Below are 13,400 nucleotides of genomic sequence, written 5' to 3'. Positions count from 1 at the left end.
ATACCAGGCTTTGAAAAGGCAAGAAATGACCTTTTGAGGTGCGTCAGTTTGAAAGAGAGGGGCAAGTGAAGGTGAAATTATAGAAGTTTGCCAAAGCGCCCCCCGCCCCGCAACATTTTGCAAATGTTGCAAAAGACCCGCCACCCGGGGGTCTCCCATGGAGGCTACTATGCCCAGTTGAAAAGCAGGGAGCTCTTTGGAAGCCCCCTCTCTTTTCTCTCCAGAAAGCGAACGTTTCGGAATCTCAGCCACTTGCGGCGTTCTCTAACGGAATGTTGGGCTCCGGACGTTCTCTTGTGGAATCCTCGCCTCCTCGGCGTTCTTTCCAGAGAACTCCAGTCTCTTTCGAAAGGGGGCCTTAATCCCAGTGGCATCCCGGACGGGTAGAAAGGGAAAGGGAAAAGTCTCCTAGGAAGCAACGCGTGTCTTTTGGGAGACTGAGATTTAATTCCAAACAAACAAACAAACAAAACAGAAACCCAAAACGACAAAGCGTGGTTTAGTCTACGAGGTACACGTGGATTTTAGGGTCTCCCCGCGTTCTGCCTCGGAACACGTGGTTGGACGGTTTGTTCAAGATAAAAAGCAATCGTGGCCTAGCTCTGAGACAATCAGATATGTATGTATATTAAAAATTAAAAGAAAATTAATGAAAGAAAAATCGGGGGGGAGGGGTTACTATAGGAAATTATAACCGTGTGAATCAGTCGAGAATTTGGCCGCTTTCCCCAACGGAATGCAGAAAGGAAAAGTCACAATCGGCAATCGAGATACTAAACCGATTCACTTTTTGCAGCTCTAAATTTAATGAAACGGGAATAAGTCAGGCTGCGTTCCCTTGGACTTAGTTCCGAATAAAAACATCTAGCGAACCGGGCTGTTTAATTGAAGATAAACTTTTCTATTAACGTTTTCATGGAGCTACCAACTCCTGCTGGACAGAAAATAAAAGATTTCCATTTGGCTGTAATCCGGAATAAAGCTTTCCTTGCTAGAGAAACTTTACCTTCTCTGCACACACAAGATCACAAAGCAAGAGTGTGGGGGTTTGCAATTGTGTATTATTTGAAGCCCTAATGTATGCAGTGGATTTACTTTCTAACCCGCGCAGACTCTCCTAGGGCAAGTTGATTATCTGAATCCGTTTCTGTTCTCTGCCTAGGTTTGATTCTCCAGCCCCGAAGGGGGATTAGAAACGCCACTTTAGCGGGCGCTGAAGAGGCGTTTGCGGGACAGGCAGGAAAGGCGCTCGTTTCATCACTGGAAGAGTTACTAATAATACCCAGGCGGGCGGGGAGCGGGGTCCAAAGCAACAGGTTGCTTGCATTAGTGCCGGGGAGAAGTGGAGAGCAAAGCTCAAGAAACCTGCGAGGATGGGATTTCTCGAGATCAGCGGGAAGTTCCCTGTAGAGAAACGTTGGCTGCCACAAAGAGGGGTGGAGGTGGAGAGCCTGAAAGGATTTAATTAACCGTGTCAGGGCTAATTACCCCTGGACTGCCCGAATTAGTTTTGCATAATCTCTCCAAACCATATGAATTCACTTAGAACCTGCAAAAAAGAAAGAAAAAGAAATGCGGGAGACAACAGAAAGAGGATCATTTTAATGAGCTGAACTAGGCCATGAAACATTCCGCCAATCTATCTTCGCCCGCCTCTTGCCCCCCACCCCACCCCCTCACCAGTTAAAGTGCACCTAGGGGAGAGAAAGTGTGTTTTGCACGCCCACGGAAGACGATGAAGGGGAGCAGAAATACTTTCCAACAGGCGCTAGCGAGAAGATCAGACCAAATAAGAGTCTGCCCAGTGGCCGGGGCTTTGGCCTCGAGGTCTTGGTACCTTGTGGATCCCCCCTATTTGCCTGAATCAAACCTCATGAATCCGGGGCTCTGCCACTCTGTTTCCCACGTGAATGACGAACAAGTCGGCCACCACGAAAGGCTCTGGCACTTCAGGAAACTCCTTCCCCAAGTAGGCCACTGTCTCTCGGGGAAACTTCCCCACCCTCGAACTAAACTTCCCAGCAAGAGTGCAAAGGATGGCAGTCTGAAGTGCCGGGGCTCTTCCCAGGGGAAGAGGTCAGCCTGACAAAGAAACCAGTGGCAGAATCCTAGGCATATGTCACTCCTGTTCTGGATTCAACGACCACCACCACCCCTCCGCATATCTGCCCTTCGGGGCTTCACATTGGTCAGGGTGGCTTTTAAATCTTTTGGGGCCTAACCCTGAAGAATCTGCAGTAGAGGGGGGACCTTTAAGTCCAGAATAAGATCTTGGTGAACATAAGAAACCACCCAAAGACACCTGAATAAATCATGCGGGTTTGTGAAGCTCTTTGATAGTGTGGGGTGGGGGTTGTGGTGGTAAAGAGCAGTCAAACAAGTTTTTAGTCTGAAGAGATTCTGTGGAAACCAGCCCCAAGTTGGCTGTGTATCCGAGCCAGTTCATGAATGCTGATTCTTTTTAATCTCCTTTCCCTTTTCAAATGATAACAGAAGTATTTTTTTTAAAAAAAATCGTCTTTCCCATTCACGATTTCAAATGGGATAAATCAGGCAACAATGGTCTGATTTAGATTTCCTAGTCAATCCATTCAAAAGTGAAACAAAGCCCGCCTTTGGAGTATACCTTACATTTCCCCTGGCCTAGGCAGGTAAGGGCAATTGAGATTAGCATCTTGTAAGTAACTCAACAAGAAATAGAGGATTTTCTCTTTTCCCTGCTTCAGGCTTTTATTTAAACTCTTTGTTCCAAAATGAACAGAGTGGTTAAGTCGGAGTCTAATTGTACAGATATAGCTTAGACGTCTAATTTTAAATTAGAGCACACCAGCAAACTCATTTATATACGTCAAATGTTAAAACCAATACTTAAAAAAAACTTTTTTCCAAAAAACTTTATATTACAGAAAGAGAAAGAAAGAAAGAAGAATGAAAGAAAGAATCCCTAAGTACTGTTTAAGCAAGTTGATTCACAAACATTAATTCCAAATATACACATTACAAAAGTAAAAGTAAAATTGTTGCGATGGAGGGAATTGTTTAAAATGAGCTTGATTCCTCCTCCAAAAAAAATCATTATTTGCAACTGAATATTTATGCTTTTATTAAAAAAATAAAGATTTCTCCCACCCACCCAAGCGGAGTGACTGCCAATCACATGAGAACACCCGATTTTATTTTTTTTTAAAGGTGATGGAGTTAGGGAGGGGGGGGAAAAGGGTAAGTGTCTTCTCTTAAACACGCAGGACTGAGATACATTGACATCATAATAAATATATTATTTCCCTCAAATAGGAAGTCCGATTTAAAAAAAGAAAGAAAGAAAGAAAAGCCTCGAACTCAAATGGCAACCAGGAAAAGTGACTCGCAGTTTTGACTGACTCGCAGCCGTCTGAATCTGACTCGAGACGTGAGGGTGAGCCTTACGGATTTTATTCCCCCCTCTCTTCCTTCGTCGGCTCGGAAGCAAAGTCCCTTTGAAGGCAGCCAGACCTAGCATCGAGCCAATGTGGGCGTAGGATCGCAGCCAAAACCCAAAACCCACAGTTCTCAAATAATATAGCCTTAGACCTAAAGTTCTCACGGACAGGTATACATTTTACAAACTTCAGGTGAGACGTGTGGATGGCAGGAGGAAGAGCGAGCAGCCGGTTTTCTCTTCTGGGGAGGGTTAAGCGCCTCCTTGCTACTTCTCTGTCTTGTATAAGGGCTCTGCTTTTGGTACGGGCGGGGGTACCAAACTCTCTTTCTGCTCAGTAGCATCCAGACAGATCGATACCGATTGAAAAGAAATCCTCGCGAATACGTTGGGGCCGGGGTGGGGACTTGGCTAGCATATACTCGGAACTGCGGGTCAGGGTAGGACGTGGGTTTGGGGGCGAAGGAGAGGAAAGCGGGCAGGGAGGGTGGAATCATGGAACGGAAAGCAAAGCAACTCCCAAGGTCGTCGGAAGCGGGTCTTGCAAGTTGGCAAGGCGGGATCTTCCCGGAAAGCAAACTTCGAGGAAGCAGCGACTTCTCGGCCCCTCCGGCCATGCCGGGGAGGAAGCCGAGTGGTCACCAGCGTAGGTTCCCGTCTCCGGAGCTACAGAGAGGGCGAGCCAAGCGCCAGGCTGCGGGCTTCTCGCGGGGAGCCAGGCGGGGCTGACGGCCGGCGCTCTACTTGCGGCTGCAGTCCGGGCCCCGCGAGGCCGCCCGGCTTTTCTCGGCCTCGGGCTCCTCATCGGGGCGCTGATTGTCATAGGGCCGCGGCGTAGGCCGCCGCCGGGTAAGGGTCCAGCTGTGGTTTACCCATGCCGGGCAGCAGGATGTAGGCCAGGGGCGGCTGGAGTCCCGGGCCGGGCCAGCCGCTGCAATTGCAGGGGATCATGTAGCCGGGGTTGCCGGGGGACGGGTGCGAGTGACTGTGGCCCCCGCTGGCCGCGGCGGCGGCGGCCGCTGCCGCGGCGGCGTGGAAAGCGCCTCCAGCCGTCGGGTAAGCCAGCGAGGAAGCGGCGTAGGGCAGTCCGGCCGCCGAACCGCCGCCGCCGCTACCGGCCCCGGAGCCCGCCGAGGACGAGATCTCCGCTGCCATTTTCGAGCCCAGGTCGAGCAGCGAGTAAGGGCTGCCCGCTGCCGCGGCTGCAGCCGCTGCCGCCGCCGCCGCAGCAGAGGGAGGGAAGAAGACGCGGGCGGCCGCAGCGGCAGCGGCGGCGGCTTTCTCCGGGTTGGCCAGGAGAGCTTCGTGGCCGTGGAGGGCGCCGGCTTTGAGCCCCGGGTGATGCGGTCCGAGGGGGTGGACGTGGGGGTCGGCGACGTCGGGCAAGCCGTAAGACATCACCGGGAAGGCGAACTTGTCCTTCTTGAGGAGCGTCTTGGGCTTCCGCCGCGGCCGGTACTTGTAGTCCGGGTGCTCCTTCATGTGCATGGCCCGCAGGCGCTTGGCCTCGTCGATGAAGGGCCGCTTCTCGGCCTCGCTCAGCAGCTTCCACTCGGCCCCCAGCCGCTTGGAGATCTCCGAGTTGTGCATCTTGGGGTTCTCCTGGGCCATCTTGCGCCGCTGCGCCCGCGACCACACCATGAAAGCGTTCATGGGCCGCTTCACGTGGTCCGCCGGCTTGGCCATGCCCGCGGCGGCGGCGGCGGCGGCGGCAGCAGCGCCCAGCCCGTCGCTGCGAGCCACCCGCAGGAAATCAATGGTGGCTGCGGGGCCGGATCCGAGGTTGCCTCCCCCACCCTCCTCCTCCTCGCGGGGGGGCGATCCTCGCACCGTCGTCTTGACCGTCCGCTCTTCTGCCGTCGAGGCTCTCCGCCCCGCGCCGTTCAGGGAAAGGTGAAGGTAGCAGAAAAGTCCCTTTGGGAAAAAAAAGAAAAAAACTCAAGTCCTCCCTCCGGCCTCTGTTTTGCTCTGGGAAGGGAAGAGCGTTCGGCAGCCGCCCGGATGAGAGTGCCGCCTCCGCGAGGAACGAGAAAGCCGGCTTCGATCGGGCCGAGGGACTGTCGGGGAAGATGCAGCTCAATCCTCGGCCGAGTCAATCCAGATTTTTCCACGGACGCCCCACGCGGAGTTGTCCCGCCCCAGGGCTGGTTGCTCTCTTTCTCTCCAGGCCGGCGGCACCTGTCCCGCTTCGCTCCGTGCTAAAGTCTCCGGCTACTTGGAGGAAGCGAGGAGGCGCCCTTCCCCGCCTGCCATGGCCGAGTTGCCCTGGAATCAGGCGAGGAAGCCGGGCGCTCCTCCCCTCCGCCTGCTCCCGGCTTTTCTTCCGGATTTCCCCGCGTGATTCTCCCGGGCGCCGGCTTTTCCGCTGGGGGTGGGGGTGGGCGGGTGGAAGCGATCGTCTCGGCCGCAAGGATGCAGTGGCGCTCGGCTTCGCTGACTCCGCTTTTCTCCCGCCGTCCTTATCTTAGGCTCCGCCGACAAAGTTGCCGCAACTTTTTCTCGCCGATCCTCTCCGGCTGCGCCGCTTCTACACCCGCCGCCTCCCCCCCACCAAACTTGCGATCGCGGGGCTGGCGGGGCCGAAGGGCGAGAAAAATAGAACTTTTAAAGGCGAAGGAAGCGAGCGGTTCTGGCAGGGCAGGCGCGGAAGCCCAAGCCGGCCGTAGACATTGCTAGCGCGATCCGAGCGGCTTCTTCCCCGGCTGTCTCCGCCGGCTGTCTCCGAGAAACGGCCGCTGCGCGCGCTCTGTTTGCAAAGGCATTAAGCTTGCCTATTTGATGCATGGCCACTGTGTGTATCTGAGGGCAGGGGAGGGGAGGGGGAGGAGGAGGGAGGGGGAGGAGGGAGGAGGCAGGGTGACAGCCTAGTGAAGGGGCGGTGCCGCCAGAACCTTGGCTCCTCCCCTCCGGTCCTGGCTCCCATTGATTAAATGTGAGCGCATTTCCGCCTCCCATTCAGTAAAGCGCAGGGCGGGCGGGAGAGCGGGGATGGAGGTAACGCTTCCCCTGCCTTTTCCCGGACAGTCGGGCGCATGCGCGGTTTGCCGCTTTCACCTTTTTAAGACCCTGGTTCTCCGCTCCCGTTTTCAGCCTTTCGACTTGCGCCAGAGACCGAAACCAGGGAAAGTTCCTGGCTGTCCCGGCCAGGCACTGAAAACGGCAGGAGGGAGTTGGGGTGCGGGTGGAGGGCGTTTGGACGATGCTGGTTTCGGTTCTCGCTTTTCATTTCGTCTCTTCCCTGGCCAGACTGCCGATTTTGTAAGGGGGCGGCGCGAGAATCCCCACGTCCCGGAGGAAGCGAAGAGTTGATGCCGTTTATGTCAAGTCCAAATTTGGCGGAGTCCTTAGATGGGCTTGGCCGCGATAAGCCTTCATCAGGCTGGGGAGGGGGGGAGATTCGTCTCCCTTGATGGCTCGGACTCAAAAGGCAGAAGCCACCCAGAGTCCTTTAGGGCAGGGGTCTCCAACCTTGGCCACTTTAAGTCTGGAGGACTTCAACTCCCAGAATTCCCCAGCCAGCTTTGCTGGCTGGTGAATTCTGGGAGTTGAAGTCCTCCAGGCTTAAAGTGACCAACGTTGGAGACCCCTGCTTTAGGACACGGTTCACCAACCTTTCAGACCTCAGGGACCACTAAATTCATAATTTTAAATCCCGCGGGCCACCAATATGATTTTTTTTTTAAAAAAAGATAAATAATATTTAGTGCCATATAAGAAATGCAAATAATTTTCTACGGACCACCAACATTTTCTCACGGACCACCAGTGGTCCGTGGACCTCTAGTTGGTGACCGCTGCTTTAGGGCAGGGGTCCTTAACCTATCCCAGACACTGGTCCACGCAAAATAGCGAAGATGCAGGCAGCGCATGAAACCACGCCCCCTTCACTCCAAGTGAGGACTCACTCCGCGGGACCTGGTCCCTGGTGGTGCCCGAAAAGTGTGGGGGGGGGCTGCTGGTTTAGGGGAAAGGTCGGAGAGTAGACACCCCGGAGTCCGGTCCGTTGGCGATGAGACGCCAGGCAACAAAAAAAAAAAGGGGGGGGGGGATACTAGGCAGGGAAAGAAATGCTTACTAAGCAAATAGGAAGGTCCCGCCCACTCCAAATATTTCTCAAGCGCGGAGCGGCTGAGGCTCGCCTGTCTTGCTGATCTCGCTCGCCCCGTTACTGGGCTCGGTCCTTACTGGCTCGTCCGGCAGAGATCTCGCCGCGCCCGGCTTGAACTTACCCTGGCGAGGCGAAGAAGCATCGATGAAAGGGGTGGGAGATTTCGGGGTGTCTCCAGACGCGAGACCTCTCTCTTTTTTTTTTGGCCCGCAATGCCGCTGACTAGGATAAAACGAAGCGGTAGCTGCGTAATGGGGAGGGGATCAAAGCCAGCCGCCCTCTGGGGCTCCCCAGGAATAGAGAGAGCGGGCGAGGCTTAAAGATCCCCAAACGCTCAGTGGAGGGATAAGCCAAGCGCGTTTCTTCTCCGCTTCTTCCCCGCGTGGCAGCCTTCCTTCCAGGGGTTTCCCCTTTTTCCATCACGAACTCGGCACCTCGGGTGAAAACTTAGAACTTTAACTTGGAACAACTTGAAACCCTTCTCTGCCAACGAGGGTCCCCTAAATATAGTCGCTAGGATGTCCAGTCCCTGTTAAAAATAACACAAACCGGTTATTTGTCTTTTATAATTCAGGCTACTATCAAAAGGCGTTCCGTGCACGGATTTGTACCTTGCACAACCCCAGAGTTGGTTTAACCTTGGTTCGCACGGTGCTCTAAGCCCTCCAAATTACGAAACTATAGTGGCTGGATTCACATAACAGGCTATGTCCCAAATGTCTATGGAGATTCTCACACATCCAGGTCATGGTTTAGGTCGGACAACCATGATCTGGATAACTGAGAATCTCTCTAGACATAACAGGCTGAGCTAAACATCCCAAGGATCAATACAACGTCAGAAATTAATCCGTTTAAGTTCATAAACGTGTCTGGAACCACATTCTTGGGCACTTCCATTCCGATGACCATGAAATCCAGTGTCAGTTGAGGTTTCTACCTCATCAGATTGCCTATCCCGTGAGAATGGTACTTTGTCCGGCACAGCTGAGACCCTTGTGAGTTCGCCGTAGGGGCCGAACGATGCTGCCAAAACATGTCCAGGGAGGAAAGAAGCGTCCCATCTGAAGTTGCTTCCGGCCTTTTGGAAACGAAATTAATTAGGACTATTTTTTTACAGAAGGGCTATATGGGGGGGAATATATGGTGGGGCCCGCCAGGTATGGTTAGAAAAGTCAAGTTGGAGGCCACGAGGGTGTGATCGAACCTCCAATATTCCTGTTTACCTCAGTGGTGGGTTTCAAATTTTTTTACTACAGGTTCTGTGGGTGTGGCTTGGTATGCTTGGCATGGCTTGGTGGGCGGGGCTTGGTAGGCGTGGCAGGGGAGGGATACTGTAAAATCTCCACTCCCACCCCAATCCAGGGGAAGGATACTGCAAAATCCCCATTTCCTCCCAATCAGCTGGGACTTGGGAAGCGGAAAATAGATGGAAGTGGGGCCAGTCAGAATTTTTACTACCGGTTCTCCGAACTACTCAAAATTTCCACTACCGGTTCTCCAGAACTAGTCAGAACTTGCTAAAACCCTCCTCTGGTTTAGGTGCAAGGCAGCTTCGACCGCCCTCGTGACCGCCATTTTGACTTTTTTGACCAACTCCCGACCTGCAGCAGCAGCAGCGACGCCTGAGCCCGAAAGAGGGGTCATGTCGATGCTGTGGATCCCCGGCGCGAAAAGTCTCCAGGGTCGGCCCCGGAGCATCAATTCAAATGCCTTCTTTTGTCCTCCGGAGAAGCTCCCTCTCCTCCTCCCTGCTCCCACCGTCCAGCCGACCCCGTTCCCTCCTCCGCCGAGGGGGAGGCTCGACTCCGCGGCGGGCGGAGAAACCGCAGCTCGCACTTTTCTAGGACTTTTTCCCGCAAAGGGGTGTCGTACCCAGTCCCGCTCTTTGGCCCTCTATTCGCCGAGACTTTTAAGAGTAGCCCCCCGACTCTGCCAGAAAAAGAAACCTTGGAAATGCCCAGCATCGTAGAACAAACTACAGGACGATCCAGGCTTGGTGGGGTCAATTCTATTGAAGTCCAAACCGCGCGCTCCTGCCTGCCCCCCCTTTTCCCCCTCGTCCTTAGAACCAGCCCTAAAATTCAGCCTAAAAGCTCCCAGTTAATAAGACTATTTGACGATTCCAGGAATCCGATTCCAGGATCTCTAGGCCGCTTCTCGAGGGCCAAGATCCGCGGGGTTCAAAGGAGCTCAAAGCCTCCGTGAGAGTCCCGGAGCTTTCCTTGGAAAGCTGGCATCTGGGTAGCCTGGGTTTAGGGCTAGTTCTAAGGACGAGGCCCGACAGGCTATCGAGAAGCATCGATTTCCCCCGGGTGTCCGAGCCAAGCTTTCCGCGGGGGATTTCCCACCTGAGAAGATGCACCAAATCCTTCCCGGCTCTCTTCTCGGGAACAAGCTACTTTAACCCGGCTGCTTCCTGCTTTTAACTTGTGGGATTTGGCTTTTTTAAGCCGACGCAGAAAACATGTCTTTTATTCGGTATCCAGCCCAAGTGTTAGGTGGGTGCTTACGTGGTGTGACTTAACAAACCGAAGATCCAGTGCATTGCCGGGATATATAGATATATCCAGGCAATATATATAATAATCCTTTTATATTGATAATTTCCTGATTCCCTATGACTATCGTTAAGTGTTGTACCTTATGTACCTTGATGAACGTGTCTTTTCTTTTATGTACACCAAGACAAATTCCTTGTGTGTCCAATCACACTTGGCTTCTATTCTATTCTATTCTATTCTATTCTATTCTATTCTATTCTATTCTATTCTATTCTATTCTATATCTCTGTGTGTGTCCTCGACATACAACTACAATTGAGCCCAAAATGGGGCAGGCAAGTGCTGAGGCAGAATAATATTCCCCCTTTATCCATTTTTACAAGGGTGGGTTGTGTTTTTTACGGGGGGGCGGGGGCGGGAAGCAGCGGCTTCTGGGATGCCTCAGAGAGCCTGGTCCGCCTCTCTTCGCTGAGCGGGGAGGTAAGAGCTATCCATCCCGAGGACTTACGGGTCGGCTAATTCCCTCGCTCCGAGAGAGGGAGCTTCAGCATATGGCAAAACGTTTCACCCTTCACAGCTCAAAAAGGGCCCACGATGAACGCCCCCGCCCGGGGCTACCGGATGAATGGAAGTGTCAGCGTGATTAATGCGGAGCCCAAAGGGGCGATTCCGCCGCCGCTGCCTCCGCTTCAGGTTGGTCTTTGAGAATTCAGGGTAGGCGGAGAGGAGGGAAGACGCGGATCTTTTCCCAATGCCTGCTCCCTACTTTGAACCCGGTCGCCCTGAATTTTCTTTTTCTAAAGGAGGCCTGAATTCAAATGGATCCTTAAAAAGTTTAAAACAACAACAACAACCCTTCCCGTATTTTAAAAACGAATATGTCAACTGGCATATTCTGGTCTAGGCTGTTAATTCTTTCCATCTAGTGGAATTTTAGCCCACCTAGAGTTGTCAGTGAGAAAGTGGGTGGCTATATAAATTTAAATAAATAAACAAATAATAAAATCAATCAATCAATCAATCAATCTGGGAAGGTTTCTCTCTCTCTCTCTCTTTCTCTGTCTCTGTCTCTCTCTCTGTGTGTGTGTCTCTGTCTTTCTCTGTGTCTGTCTGTCTGTCTTTCTTTCTTTCTCTCTTTCTCTCTCTCTCACACACACACACACACACTAATATGGATTAAAGCCCCAATCCTCTGCCTACCTGCTTGAAAGACTATTGAAGGCAATTGAATTTCTGATGAGTAAGTAGTGGTGCTCTGCTCTGAATGGGCCAGATCCAGTTTCATTGTTTGGTTGTCAATGCAGTTCTCTCTAAAGAATTCAGAAGAAAGACACTTGATCTTCACTGGGCTAGACTCTCAAATCTGGCTCTATTGCTTTTTCTACTATCACTCCCCACCCTTCCTCTTGTCTTGTTTTCTTTTAAGGGTGTCCTTGAATATATTTATTTAGACTCGGGTCCCAGAGAGTTCGCTTTCAAAGTAAGGGTTTCATTAAAGGCGCTCCTTGCAACTGCCACCCAATTGATGAACTTCAGATAGTCCTCGACATATGACCACAATTGAGCCCCAAATGTGTGTTGCTAAGGGAGACATTTGTTATGTGAGTTTTGCCCCGTTTTAGAACCTGTTAAGTGAATCATTGTATTTAATGATTCAATACAATCATTTAAGTTAATGATACGGTTGTTAAGTGAATCTGGCTTCCCCATTGGCTTTGATTGTCAGAAAGTTGCAAAAGCAGATCACATGATCCCGGGATACTGCAACCATCATAAATATGAACTAGTTGCCAAGCATCTGAATTTTGATCACATGATCCTGGGGATGCTAAAAAAAACCTCATAAGCGTGAAAAACTGTCACAAGTCACTTTTTTTCCATTTGCGTTGTAATTTTGAATGGTCACTAAATAAACTGTTTGTAAGTCGAGGACTACCTGTAATAAATTTTCCCCTTAAAGATGAACAGTGCAATAAGATATAAGGGAATGGCATTCATTAGATGGGTTTGTGTGTAGCTTTAATTCTATTATTTTACTGTATTTGAAGAGATAGCACGAGAAAAAGAGGTACTAGGAGAATCCAAGTAATGCAAGTCCAGGGTAGGCCAAATCTTTTGCAGCGGTTCTCAAGAATGTTTCCAGCTCCACCTCATGGTACTAGTGGACCATCAGTGTGCAGAATCTCTCTTTGCCGCTAAACTATTGGATTTAGATTTATAAAATAATGAATTAAATAATAATATTCTTGCCTGTACACCGCCCTGAGTCCTTCGGGAGAAGGGCGGTATAGAAATCAAATAAATAAATAAATAAATAATAATCCTGTGAACTCTTTACAGGAGAAATATGTCTATAATGTTGGGAAATTCTATCTTAATTCCAATCTGTACAGGATTTATCTTTATCCCAATCTTGGTTATCATTATACAGGGAGGCATTACAGATACAGACAGAGGGGGCGTGGGGGGGGGAAGAGAGAGAGAGGGGGGGAGGGAGGAAAGGAGAGGGAGGAGAGAGAGGCAGAGAGAGATGCAAGAGAGGTGCGGAGGGAAGAGGGGAGGGAGGAGAGGGAGAGAGAGGCAAGAGAAAGAAACAAGAGAGAGAGGGGAAGAGAAAGAGAGAGGGAGGAGGGAGGAGAGAGAGAGGCAAGAGAGAGAGATGCAAGAGAGGTGCGGAGGGAAGAGGGAGGGAGGAGAGGGAGGGAGAGAGAGGCAAGAGAAAGAAACAAGAGAGAGGGGAAGAGAAAGAGAGGGGAGGGAGGGAGGGAGGAGGGAGGAAAGAAGGTGGGAGGGAGAGAGGCAAGAGATAGAGGTGGGAGGGAGGGAGGGAAGAATGGAGAGGGAGGGAGGGAAAGAGATAGAGGCCAGAGAAAGAGAGAGGAGAGAGGCAGGAGTGGGAGAGAGGGAAGGAGGCAAGAGAGAGAGAGACGAGAGAGAGTGGGAGGGAGGGAAGGAGAGGGAGGGGAGAGAGAGGGGGAGAATATGCATCCATTGGAACGGACTTACTTATATAACCACTATCTGATCTAGCCTGCAGCTTACCAGTTAAATGCTCACTGTTTCTGTCAATGTTCTCTTTCCCAAGGTTCATTATATTTCGGGTTCTAAATTACAAAAGCACTTGGAACTTGTTTCTCCTTCACTGAGAGCTGAGTGGTATTCACTGCCATGCTATTCCAGTTTGCATTTCCATTCCCCCACATCCCCTATGGGCTTTGCACTCTGCAGTAGTTAAAACAGAGCCAGCCGTTTGGCTTGTGCTGTAAAGGACAAGAGGTGTCTATTGACAGCCAGGATAGTGTAGGACTTAACCATTGTTCACTGAAGATTCAAATAAAGCGAGTGACTTGGGGCTGGCTCTGCTGTTTCA

The 13,400-nt window shown here is 51.4% G+C and overlaps 1 protein-coding gene and 1 long non-coding RNA gene across 3 annotated transcripts in view; both read right to left on the bottom strand.

Annotated features, from left to right (window-relative positions):
- LOC131199504 (uncharacterized) overlaps positions 1–8,139 on the bottom strand; it is a 44,547-nt gene extending 36,408 nt beyond the window's left edge. For both annotated transcript variants that reach the window (XR_009155352.1, XR_009155353.1), the window contains exon 1: positions 7,648–8,139. This is a non-coding gene — a long non-coding RNA (uncharacterized LOC131199504). The remainder of the gene's footprint in view (positions 1–7,647) is intronic.
- SOX21 (SRY-box transcription factor 21) lies at positions 1,712–6,218 on the bottom strand. Its single transcript, XM_058185326.1, has one exon. The coding sequence runs from the start codon at positions 5,102–5,104 to the stop codon at positions 4,238–4,240; it is 867 nt and encodes a 288-aa protein (XP_058041309.1). The 5' UTR covers positions 5,105–6,218; the 3' UTR covers positions 1,712–4,237.
- Positions 8,140–13,400: the final 5,261 nt, after the last annotated feature.

The sequence above is a fragment of the Ahaetulla prasina genome, chromosome 5, assembly GCF_028640845.1.
Source record: "Ahaetulla prasina isolate Xishuangbanna chromosome 5, ASM2864084v1, whole genome shotgun sequence".
In the NCBI taxonomy this organism is placed as follows: Eukaryota; Metazoa; Chordata; class Lepidosauria; order Squamata; family Colubridae; genus Ahaetulla; species Ahaetulla prasina.
This window is presented reverse-complemented; position numbering and strand designations above follow the sequence as displayed.

What these genes read in the sequence shown, in the direction of transcription:
- SOX21 (XM_058185326.1), bottom strand. Translation starts at nt 5,104, where the DNA reads ATGGCCAAGCCGGCGGACCACGTGAAGCGGCCCATGAACGCTTTCATG.